This window comes from Eretmochelys imbricata, chromosome 1, assembly GCF_965152235.1.
Source record: "Eretmochelys imbricata isolate rEreImb1 chromosome 1, rEreImb1.hap1, whole genome shotgun sequence".
NCBI classification, from domain to species: domain Eukaryota; kingdom Metazoa; phylum Chordata; order Testudines; family Cheloniidae; genus Eretmochelys; species Eretmochelys imbricata.
The window spans coordinates 230991373-231004361 of NC_135572.1; the positions used below are offsets into that span (position 1 = coordinate 230991373).

Sequence of the window (12989 nt, forward strand, 5' to 3'; positions counted from 1 at the left end):
AGCTGGGATATTCCACAAGGACTTGGCCGGCTCCAAGGGAGCTTCATTTATCAGGAAAGCTCCCTGACCTGGAGCTAACAACTGGAGAATATCCAGCAAGGGTATGTGTATTCTCCTGCACAAACTCAGCTTGAATGCCCAAGATGGAAGCCATGTGCCTCAGGAGGCCCTAGTATAACTTAAAATCCTCAGGCACCAGGGAAGAACAGACCAGTATCGCAGGGTCATCAGGCGAGCAGGAAGTAGAAGGGGGTGGGGTCACTGGAGACTCCTGCATGAGAGCATCAGGCTGAACCAACTCAGGAGGAACGACCTCAGATTGTGCCTGTAATAGAGATGGTTCAGAAAGAGAAATTTTAGCCAGAATCAGCAACCTTCCCCTGGATTACTTTGAAGAACAAAAAGAAAAGGAGTACTTGTTGCACCTTGAAGAACAGGATCTTGTACACCAAGGAACATCCCATGAATTCCAAGTGGGCCACTGGGAATAAGGGTCAGGGTGGCTTGTATGTACTAGGCCAGAGGCTCCATCCCTACTGCAGGAATGGTGCTGATCTCAATACTGATGGTGATCAAGGAAGATCTTGAGAACTTCCTAGAGTGGTGCTTTGAAGGAAAGGATGAAGAGGAAGACATCCCTAAACTCAAACTGAACAAGCCCTGGAAGTTGGCCGGTGGTAGTGGAGGAGCGCCTCCGATAAGGCAAGCAAATGACCAGCCTCGTCCGAAAACCAATAAAGGGATGGCATCAGTACCGATGATGAATGAGCACCGAAAGAGGCATCACGCTTCCACTATGCACTGGAGCTAACGGTAGTCCCAGAGGCCAGTACTGATCCCAAGATGAGGTCTGCAGCAATGACATCGATGCCGAAGAGACCTCCCACAGCAACAAAAAAGGATGTTGAGCGCAACTCTAAACTCTGAGTGTTCGGCAGTGTGGTACATGACGCTGATGAACAAGATAACTCTGCAAACAGATGGTGCCAAGAGGACAGCAGAAGCAGCAGCTGCCATGGCAGCTGAATGCTCCTGAATTATTGGGGAATCAGAAACAGAGAGGGAGAGTAGATCTCATGCTGACTGCAAGGCCAATGGCACACAGATAGCTGGTGCTGAATTCAACTGTACGGTGTCCAACTGATCTTGGCATAGTACCAGCAAACAGTTAGGCAACCCAGCTCCATCCGACATATGGGAGGAATCATAGTGCTGGTCATTCCCCCTCTTGGAAGATAAAGAAAAATCTCTGACCTCTGGAATGGGACCTCTTTCTCAGAGGACGAAGGGAAGCACCGGACCTCAAACCCAGAGAAGCATCTCATATTGGCTCCAAAGAAGAGCATGGAGCTGGATGATCTGTGGATATCCCCAATGCCAAAGCGGGCCTCATGGACTGCTCCACCTGCATTTCCTTTTGAAACTCTTTGCAGATGGAGCACCTTTCTATAACATGCTCTTCTCCCAGGCACAACCAACAACACACGTGAGGGGTCACTATTGGGGATATCTACCTCACATGACAGAATGTTTAAACCCCAATAAGGGCATTACCCAGGGTAACTATCTATCCTAAATAACTACTACAAACTAAACCTAGGGGTATTGCTAAACACTACTGACCAACTATCTACAATAAAATACCAGAAAGCCTGAGCTGAAGCGGTCAGGGCGGCGCAGCCATTGAATAGTCTAGGAAGGGGAGAGGACCTTAAATAGGCTAAGGGGTGAGAAGACATGAGTACCACTCCTGCTAAGCAAAGTTCTCTGGCTTTGGTGCAAGGGGCGTGTGCACACCTGAGTGGAATACATGTCTACAATCACTCAAAGAACTGCTGCTTGAACTCAAAGGCAAAATTCCTACCAAGACGAGTCTTTACTTTGCCTTTTCAATTTCACTCAAACACAACCCTTTACCATTAACCAAGTTGTCTAACTGTAGAAAGTAGGAGAGATTGCTCTCAACAGAACCACTTTCAGCATCCATCTAAATAGATAAGGATCATGATGGAACCAACAGTCACAAAAAGGAGCGGGGGGAAAAAGAGCCCCAAGACGTTTTGCCCATACTCATTCCACAGAGGAAGAGCCCTTATATGAACTGAGTGTAACTTGCCTTAGTACATTTCTTGCTCAAGGTACCTCACAGCACTTTACAAACAGCAGTGTACCTTAGGCCAATGTAGAAGGCCTTGTAGATGGAGCAATAGCTTTCCTTCAAAGTTTTGGACATTAGAATCTGTTTTATTGAGAGGTTAAAAATTAACATTACCAAAGATATCAAGGTTATAGTCTTATTCTTTCAAAGTGCAGTTTGAGATTGTTAATTTCCATTACAGAAGCCATTGCAGATCGGCAGAAGGGCCCTTACGTTAACATTTTGCTACTAATCTCAAATAACCTATGAAGTCAGTAAAGAAGTTTACAAAATTGTATTAAATAAATGCTAGTTGTAACAGAGAGTCTGTTGTGAACAACTTGGAATGCAAAGGCCTGTGACCAAAAAGTTGCACCTTATGTTTATTTTAACCTCAGTTATGTAGTTTTCCACTGAAAGATATACACTAACTTAATATACATACACACACACACACTCCTAATTTCTTTACTTATCTTTTTTTTTTTTTAAAAAAGGTTACATGATGAAGTGGACTGAACATGGGACTGGAAGCCAGAACTCCGAAGCTCTGAACTTGGCTCTAGTAACTTGCTATGAAACCCTGAGCAACACTCGGTGCCTTAATTTCCCCAGCTGTAAAATGAGGATAATACTGCTGATGTGCATAAGTGTTCTGAAGATTACCTAGTTAGTGCTTTTATATTGATAGTGCTTTACAAACACTAACATGTATACAATCAACAGATTTTACCCCACTACTGAATTAAATTCTGCATCTGTAGGATATTTTGGTTTATAAACAACTTCATATTTGGATTATCCTCTTAAATGCCGCAGCGAGAGACAGAAAACAGGCTCCTCCAAGGCAACCTGCTGAAATGTAACTGCAAATAACTGCAATGATTAGTGACCTAGAAATAGATGAGAGTTTTGAAGAAATGTTTGGATTGGAACAAAGCCCTTTTAGTTTTCTGCTTGATGCTCTTTCTAACGTTGGTAAAATTCATATAATCCAATTGTCACACATTTTTAAACGATTTTAAAATGATTTACAAATATGCATTTCTTCAGCACCTGGTGATACTTTAGATACTTATAAGATTTGCCTTTACAAACATATAGTTGCGAACTGAATACTTGTAATTGTATTTAATCAGTTGATTTTAGTTCAGAAAGGGACATGGGTTTAGTAAGACAAATTGATATACTAATGCAACAGGCCCTCACTACTTTTCAATAGGGCCAATACTACAGACATTTTTCTTGTGTTACCATACCTGTCTGTTGTAATGGTAAGCATATCGGTGTCCTTGCAGTACCGCTCTCCTACAAGTTTAATGAGCTTCTTCTTTGCATGGTCATCCAAGTTCAATTTGGAAAGCTTAACCTTGAAGTACAAGAGAAAACATCTTTAGTTCTTTTGCAGACCCAATCCACACAAGGTTTTTAGAATTAGCTAGACAGTATCTTTTACTGAGGAATTAAAAGTCATGAACTGAGATATGTGCATTCATAGAGTTGTCTTCAAAAGCATTACTTGTCAAAAATATTTAAAATATAGACAAGGGACCATTTGAGAACAAAGTTTTGGGGTGAATTTGTCTGTCTCTCCTTTTATCCAGATGCAGAGAAAATAAACAAACAGGTATCTTTTGCAGATCACTAGGACTACTACTCAGATATTTCAAAGATGCTTGTCTTAAGCGTCTAAAAAACAGGACGACACTAAAACGGAGGTACTCCAAAATACCACAACACTTACTGGGGGATTTTTATTACCCAACTGACAAATACAAGCATGCATCAAAAATATTCATAGCTATTATGGCTAGAAGAGATCGTACTGACCATATAGGCTGCGTAACACAGGCCACAGAGTTCCCCCCCCATAGTTCCTGCATCAAGCCTATAGCCCTTCGATGCAGAGAAAATAACTTTACAAAGCATAAGCAAAAGAATCCAGCTAAGAAGAAATCAACCCGAATCTACGTATTATGTACAGAATCTAAGAATGATAAACTGGTACTAGTAGCTATGACAGAGGTGGGCAAACTCTGGCCCACGGGACTGTCCTGCCCAGCCCCTGGCCGGGAAGGCTAGCCCCTGGACCCTCCCCCACTGTCCCTCCTCCCCCCCAGCCTCAGCGCGCCATGCCGCCAGTGCTCTGGCCCTCCGTTCCTGCTGTGCAGTGCAGGCAGCGTGGCTGGCTCCAGCCAGGCGGCAGGGCTGCGAGCTCCTGCTGCTCAGAGCAGCATGGTAAGGGGGTGGGGAGGTTGGATGGGGAGGAGGGGCACTGAGGGGATGGGGAACAGGGGCCGTTGGATAGGCGTGAGAGTCCCGGGGGGCGCTCTGGATAGGGGTTGGGGCAGTGAGGGGACAGGGAGCGGGGGGGTTGGATGGGAGTGGAGTCCCAGGGAGTGGTTAGGGGGACAGAGGGAGGTGGGAGATGTTGGATGGGGTGGAGGTTCGGGGTGTGTGTGTCAGGGGATGGGGAAAAGGGGGCACTTAGGGGTGGGGGTCCCGGGAGGGGGCAGCCGGGGGACAAGGAGTGGGGGGGGTTGGATGGGTCAGGGGTTCTGAGGGAGGCAGTCAGGGGGCAGGAAATGGAAGGAGGCAGATAGGGGGCAGGCCAGGCTGTTTGGGGAGGCATAGCTTCCTTACCCGGCCCTCCATACAGTTTGGAAACCACGATGTGGCCCTCGGGCCAAGTGTCCATGGCTATGACACACTTGAATTCACTTTAGCAAATAATGGATTCACGGAATGCACCTGTACAAGGATATTAGATTTCACGATGGCAAATTTTTGTTGAGGAGCAATGGGAGGACATATTAGAATCCACCAGTGTGAAAGGCAGTTGAGAAATTCTAAAAGGCATTACTGCTAACCATCAATAGACTAATTCCTCTGAAAAGGAAGACTGCAAGGAACAAGCAGTAGCCACTGTAGCTCTTTGAGGGACTGCTCAAAGATGAGAATTTGGGCTTGTCCATGAGGTGACTGTGTGCAGCAAGCTAGAGTATAAATCTATGGTGCTCTAGCCTGCTGTGCATTAATTGGCCACGTGGACCCTGCTTCTGTGCACTAAGAGTACCAGTATGTGCTCTGACAATCAAAGATGATGCAGTGCTGGTGTAGTCATATTGGTCCCCGGATATTAGAGAGACAAGGGAGATGAGGTAATATCTTTTATTGGACCGACTTCTGTTTGTGAAAGACAGAAGCTTTCAAGCTTACACAGAGCTCTTCTTCAGGTCTGGGAAACTTACAGAGACTATAGCTACACTACAAATTACTTCTGTATAACTTACGTCGCTCGGAGGTGTGAATAATCCACACCCCAAAGCAACAAAGTTATACCAACCTAAGCGCTGGTGTGGACAGCACTATGTCGGTGGGAGAGCTTCTCCCGCCGACATAGCTACCACCTCTTGCAGAGGCAGGAGTTATGAAGCCGAGAGGAAAGCCCTCTTGTATCGGCTTAAAGCATCTTCACCAGAAGCGCTACAATGGCACAGCAGCATCGGGTGCAGCTGTACCACTGTAATTGTAGACATAGCCTCAGTGTCACAGATAAATACAAGATGGAACAGATTGTTTAGTATCAGTAGTTGACACATTTTCAAGGGACCATTCAAGGCAAAGTGGCCTGTTAACACCCCCACCAGTCAAAGGAAGGTAGGGGTTTGTCAACAAATGGCAGACAAAACCCCCAGACTGAGGGCTTGTACACACTCACGCTTACTGTGGTATAACTCAAGTTGCTCCGGGGTGTGAAAAAGCCATCCCCCTGAGCAACATAAATTACACCGACCTAAGCGCCAGTGTGGACAGTGCTAATTCAGCAGGAGAAGCTCTCCCACCGCTTGGGGAGATGGAGTAATTATGCCGACAGGAGAGCTCTCTCCCGTCAGCATAGAGCGCTGCACTACAGCTGCGTCGCTGTAGCAATTCTAGTGTAGACTAGCCCTGAGCCAATGGTAGCTAAAAGGGCTAAAATAATTAGGAAGCTTTAACAAACTTCAGGAAAAATGTATTAGATTAATAATGAGTAGGATTAAATTAATGACCCAAAAATGGCTGAGGCACAGAACTTGGAATATACGTCTTTAACCAACAAGAGGGAAAAAAATTGTAGCACTAAAAATGTCACAGCACTAACTTCACATAACATTTTACAAATAAATATACAAAAGCTATGTTACCTGTTCTGAAGGTCTTATGATTTAAGACAATATGGCAATGCTATTGAGGAAGATTGTTTTCCTCTAGGTCCAGACTATGTAAGAACGATTTATAGAATTTTAGCAATGTGTAGAGGAGACGGGCTTACAGAGAGAATGGATGTCTGCTAGCATGTGACATCACAATCAAAATGTTTGACAAATGACCTAAATGTGGATTACCTGTATTTTGCTGCATATCACACCACAATTTACAGATTTTATTTTAAACTGTAAGTTCTGTTTTAAACAAGGTTCTGTCTACTAATTATATTAACCAGTTTCTTGAAAGAAAACAAAAAACACATTGTAACTTGCAACTGTAAATTGCAACTGTAAATTCCCTCCACATGAATTTGAAACCTGGACCTTCACATCACATAGAGGTCAGCATCTGTTAAAGGTTTGTAGTGGGGCCTAGCCACTAGATGGGGACTCATCACACACAGTCTGTGGGTTACACAACTACTTAGTAGGCAAGCAGTAGAATTTTGGAGATCAGAAATATTGAGTTCTCAACCTTGCTTTAGGAGAGGAGTGTGGTGCAGTGACTGGAGATAGGATAACCAAAGCACATATCTAGCACATTCAGTCTGAAAGGCAATTTGAGTGGAAGAGAGCTCTAATCTCCGTACTGCCTGCAATTTCCTTATGAACTCTTTGTACAGTTATTTGTAAGAAGGGGATCTTGACTACCTTTTAGTATCAGGATATGAGGTTTTCATAATAAGGGCTGTGTAAGTGTATGGAAATATAAAAAGCAGTCAGCAGATGTAAGATGTGAATTCTGTCTGTTGCTTACAGTTCAGTCCACATTACCCTATATAGGTACAGGCCGGAGGGGGTGGGGGGGGGAGAAGAGAGAGGGGATGAGAATTTCCTCCTATTGAACAGGCAGCCTGATTTCACCCTAAACTCAGAATGTCGTACAAGATCCAGTACACTTGAGAGGTCTGGCTCCATGCAAGACACACATCAGTGTGTGCAAGAGTGGGTCTCGTATATCCAACACCATTTAAAATGGAACCTCTTCCGGGGAAATGCCATACCATCACAGAGCACATTAGAAAAAGGTAATGAGTAAATACCTTTGCTCTCATAAGATTTTCTGCTGGATCCTTAGGGTCTACAAAGAGCACACTGAATGAGATCTTAGAAGAAAGTTCTAAGTAGTTTAACTTTCATTAAAGCTTCAACAATAAAAACCCTTCCATAAGCCACTATTTAAAACAGCTGAGAGAGGACATTTCTACTACCAGTTTTAAGACATATTTTTGAATAACCGTCTTCAATTAGGTATTTTGTGGCTAAAATTTTGAAAAACATTCTTTGTCAAAGACTTCTTTTAAGAATGAGTCAGTGCTGCAGAAAGCTTATGAACAGATTATGCTATGAGCTCTGCAGGGTTTCAGGGACTGTGTGGCAAACACACAACATGTTAGCATACATAGGCACTGTAAAATCATGACTATCTAAGCTTGCTTTAACAGAACCTCCTGGTATATTGTGAAAACCATCAACCCAGATCTCAGGCATTAGCTCTTATTTACCAACAACGCAAAACACTTCCATTGCAACATAGCAGTACTTTTCATACTACATTAGTTGTGCGGTATCTTTATCTGTTATACTCGCATGTGCATAGTGTAATTATCCCAAACTCATGACACCACACACCTTTATAGCATTCTCATATTACTGTGTTTCATGAGCAATATTTAATGGTCTGCTCAGTTTATGTTACAGGAATTTAAAAAGATTTCATTTTTATTTCTGTGCATTCAGGGCTGCATTACTATGACAGACATTTATGCAGTTAGCTAGTTCAAGCAGGATAATAATTTCACTGTTTACAACTATCAACTAGAATGCTCCACACTGTTTTATGATAGTTAATGTTTATAACCCATAGTATCATTAACAGTCAATGATGTAAAATGACAGCGGATTATATTTTCAGTCCTATAACAACACCAGGTTTGGCTAACAGCAGATGAGATTTCTATTTGAGATTAGACCCAAGCAAGTGCATTGGAGGGGGAGGGAATGAAAAAATTGGGGGGACAAATTAAGATCTTAAAGAGCCTCTACACAATTATTTTCCTCAAAAGCAACACAATTTCTACACTTTTGTTTTATAAAACAAATCTAAATTTGCACATCAGCAACAGAGGTTTCCTTATTCCATAGCACAATGGAGACTGTTGCAGCAAATACCTGCAAACTCACTGATAGAATCTCAGTCACTGTTTGACCTAATGCCATCTGCTTTCCACCTTAAAATCTCCTCCCAGCACCCCCCCCCACCCCAAAACACACACACACACACACGCGCGCGCACCAGGCAGATTATGTTGTCACAGGATTAATCAGAGAACACTAAAGACAGAATTCATTAATGGGGTCTGGGGTATGATCATAAGTGCCTCGAAGGCCATACGGCTAGCTGTTTCATTTGTACTCCCTTTTTTTGGTTGAATACTGATAATGAATATCCACATGCTGCTCTATAAACACTATATCACATGCTAATATCAGAGGACACACATTTCAGCTAGATAGGACAGTGTGTGTTTCAGGGGGAGTCACATGCGTGTGTAGGTACGTGAACACATACACCTACCTCTAAATCATTCAGAATACTCCTGTTAGCTAAAAAACCAACCTGTATTAGGACGTGGCTACTGAATATATGTAGCACCAGACCACTGACTTGTGATAACAGATAGTTACATTTTCTTTGTCCTCTGAAGCTTATTTTTCTTCTGAGCAATGCTCCAGTAACAAAAGTTACTGGTAAAGAAAATTTTAGAAAATTGTTGGTTACTGACAAGTCAAATTCAGTTCCAATTCACAAATGTAGCAACTTGTATCTAATGGGCAGGTGAGGGAGGGAAAAACAAAAAACTCCCCAACGAACTGGATAGCTCAGGGAACTAGATAGCTCAGAGGTAACATTATTCAAAGTTAGCATATTCTGATGGCTCTTCTAAAGAATTAGACAAGTTGATGGTCTTCTGAAGCTTTTAATGGGACCTGTCCTTATCATACAAAAGCCACTATGACAGAGCCCACTGTCGGGGGGCCCAGACAGAGGGCTAATATCTCAGCCACAAAGGCGATTCTTAAGATCAGGCTGAAAAATGACAATACAGTGCTTTTCAATAGCACTAAGTTCATTACACAAAAATAGAGAGAGTTCATCAAAAGCCATTTTCTGCATTATACTGCACAACCCCAGAACCTCTATGCTTTATAACAGATGGTCACTGACAGCAATCTACCAGATCTACATCATTATTAAGTATTTGGATTCCGATGTCAACAAGGAATAATCACCGGAAAGAACTGGGATTTAAGGACATTTACATTTCCGAAAATCTGAAGTGTAGCAAAATGCCTAATAAACCTATTCTAAAAAAAAAACAGAAAAAACCCAACTGATTTTTAAAATTTTGGACTAGAGTGTTTCAATTTCACAACTACCTTGTTTAAAATGTAAGACTAAAAACAATCACACGCACCCCTCCCCCCCCACAAAGATACAAACACGAACACTGAGAATAAGATTTTAAGAATAAAATCAGGGTACTAAATAATGCACAGTTTTCTCAGGCTCTGAAGTTTCACATTGCCAGCTAACCACTGGTCAACTAAAAGAAAAGAGGAAAAAAGAAGGACCCCCCCCCACACACACACAGTTTTGATAGACTTATGGAGAAGCCTGGATCCACAGCAGGAACAGTGAGCATCTAACTATTCCTGCAGGAATGACCGCTACTACCACACCCCTGCCTGTCCCAAAGAAGTGTTGTTTTTTGTTTGTTTATTTTTTTAATACCATTCTTTTACTGATACAAAAGCAATGAGAGCCCCCCCACACATACACAGGCAGGCTGGGGGGCAGGTCTGTAGCTGACCCTTGGTCTTGCACAGGGTGCATCGGGAATGTTTGCTGGGCTGTAGGTGTGGGTTGGGTGGGGTCACAGTTTCTTGATACCATGCACCCACCATGTGGGCTAGACAAATGCATGAAGATAAGACAGTCCCCAGCCTTCTTCCCGCCACTGTCAAGAAGACTGTTCCTCACAGTTGTAAAGGGAGACTGCTTCTGCTGAAGCCCCATTTCTACAGGCAGCAGAGGCTAGCATTGCCACATCACTACTGGCAAATGGGGTTATTAGAAGTGCAGTGTTACATCGGCCTGAGTACTGCTAATTTACAACCTGCATTCATTTATATTTCCTATGAAACCACTACAGTTTTAAGCTGCACATGGGCATCTGGATCTCCTGAACTGTGGTGAGCAATTTTCACATGGCGATTAGCTTCTAACCTGAAATATTGAGCCCTGCTGTCTTTATGCTCTTGCATTGATTGTTACAGACCTGATTCAAAGCCCATTAAAGTCTATCGAACTACTTTGACACTCAAACTCCTACAACAGATAGCTGCAGCGGAACGGGAGGCAGCAAACAGAGCTGTAAACAGGGGAGTTTGAGTGGAGTTTGCAATGGGAGTTTAGGGGGGAAGACTAGGAGAACCAGGCGGAGGAACAGACAGGCTAGTGAAGGGAGTGTGTGGCGTTCTGGCATTGTTGTGGTGCTCGTTGGGGGTTTGTTTTGGTTTGGTTTGTGTTTCCCAGACTAACAGGACTTAGGTGAGAAGGCGATGACAGATACAGAGGCAGCAGTGGTAGTGACCCAAGCAGTGGAAGACACAATGAAGATGACAGGATGTAGAAGCTGCGGCATGTACATGATCCTGGAGGGGGTACCTGAAAAGAGTTTTGTCTGCATAAAGTACCACCTGATAGAGCTGATGGAAGAAAAGATCTGAGGATTGGAGATGCAGGTGGAAACTCTGATTGAGTTTAGAAGGGGGTTCAAGCAGATGATGAAGTAAAGACATGAGGAGGCTGAAGGGAAAAGCTCAGACTTGCAGATGGAAGCAGGACCAAAGAACTCTGAGGGAAGAAAAGTGAGGGGGAAAGTGAGGAAAGTGGACAGGGGAAGCATGTGACTAAGAGAACCAGGCAAAGGAAGAGAGGGGCTTGTGAAGGAGAAACAGATCTCAGGAACAGGTCTGCAGAGTTGGAAAATGAAGAAGGTGCACAGCAGCTGGTCACTGAAGGTGGGAGGGCAAGAAAGAAGAGAAGAGCAGCTAATTCTATAGCAAGAGGGAAAGAGTTAATGGAGATAACACCACCAAATATGAGCCCCAGAAGGATACAGGATGGGTTGCAGAGGATTGCAAGGGAGAATAGGAATTGATAGGACTTACATCCAGAGGGAACAGAGGATAGACCAGAGAATTGCACCATCACCAGGAAAAGGCAGGTCTAAATGACTGGGGACTTCTTACTGAGAAGAACAGACAGGCCAGTAACCAGAGCTGATCCACAGAACGGAAGGGTGTGCTGTCTGCCGGGTGCTAAGATACGGGACGTGGATCTGAGGCTGAAGAGGATCCTAACAGGAGAGGGAAAGAAACCACTGATTGTCCTTCATGTGGGAACAAATGATACAGCTAGATTCTCGCTGGAACGTACCAAGCGTGACTATGCCAGGCTGGGGAAGACGCTTAAGGACATCGAGGCTCAGGTGATCTTCAGTGGGATTCTGCCTGTTCCTAGAGAAGGGCAACAAAGGTGTGACAAGATTATGATGATCAACAGATGGCTCAGGCAGTGGTGCTATAAGAAGGGCTTTGGGATGTATGGCCACTGAGAGGCATTCATGAACAGAGGACTGTTCTCTCAGGACGTACTTCACCTGAGTAGGAAGGGAAACAGACTTCTAGGATGGTGGCTGGCACAACTGATTAAGAGAACTTTAAACTAGGACTTTGGGGGAGATGGTTGGGAGATGTCCAGGTAATCTCCATGCTGGATTTTAACACTGAGAGGGAGGAAAACAAAGTAAGAAAAGATACAGCCATGGGTAGGAGAATGGACATAAGGAGGAAGGGCAGTGTGGATACCAGTTTAATAGGTGATACTGGAGGTAGAATGTCTGTGCCTAATCTGGCAAAGAATGTGAGCAAAGCCAAAAAGCAAAAATTAAGATGTTTGTATATAAATGCGAGGTGTCTAGGTAACAAAATGGAGGAACTAGAGTTTCTGGTGCAGGAAGTGAAACCAGATATTATAGGGATAACAGAAACATGGTGGAATAGTATTCGTGACTGGAGTACAGGTATTGAAGGGTATGTGCTGTTTAGGAAAGAGAAATAAAGATAAAGATGGTGGAGCAGCACTGTATATCAATGAGGAGGCAGACTATAAAGAAATAAGACGTGATGGAATGGTGGGCAAAAAATCACATTGGGGAAGAAAGCTACTAGAGCCTCTCCTGGGATAGTGCTTGGGGTGTGCTATAGACTGCCGGGATCCGATTTGGATATGGATAGAGACCTCTTTAATGTTTTAATGAAGTAAATACTAATGGGAATTGTGTGATCATGGGAGACTTTAACTTTACAGATATAGACTGGAGGATGAGTGCTAGTAATAATAATAGGGCTCAGATTTTCCTGGATGCGATAGCTGATGGATTCCTTTACCAAGTAGTTGCTGAACCAACAAGAGGGGATGCCACTTTAGATTTGGTTTTGGTGAGCAGTGAAGACCTCATAGAAGAAATGGC

General features: G+C 43.5%; 1 protein-coding gene across 1 annotated transcript in view; it reads right to left on the bottom strand.

Annotated features, from left to right (window-relative positions):
- Positions 1-12989, bottom strand: part of MRPS35 (mitochondrial ribosomal protein S35) — a 54105-nt gene that overhangs the window by 26323 nt on the left and 14793 nt on the right. The window contains exon 6 of the mRNA XM_077825348.1: positions 3397-3506. Within this exon, the coding sequence (XP_077681474.1) occupies positions 3397-3506 (110 nt within the window). The remainder of the gene's footprint in view (positions 1-3396; positions 3507-12989) is intronic.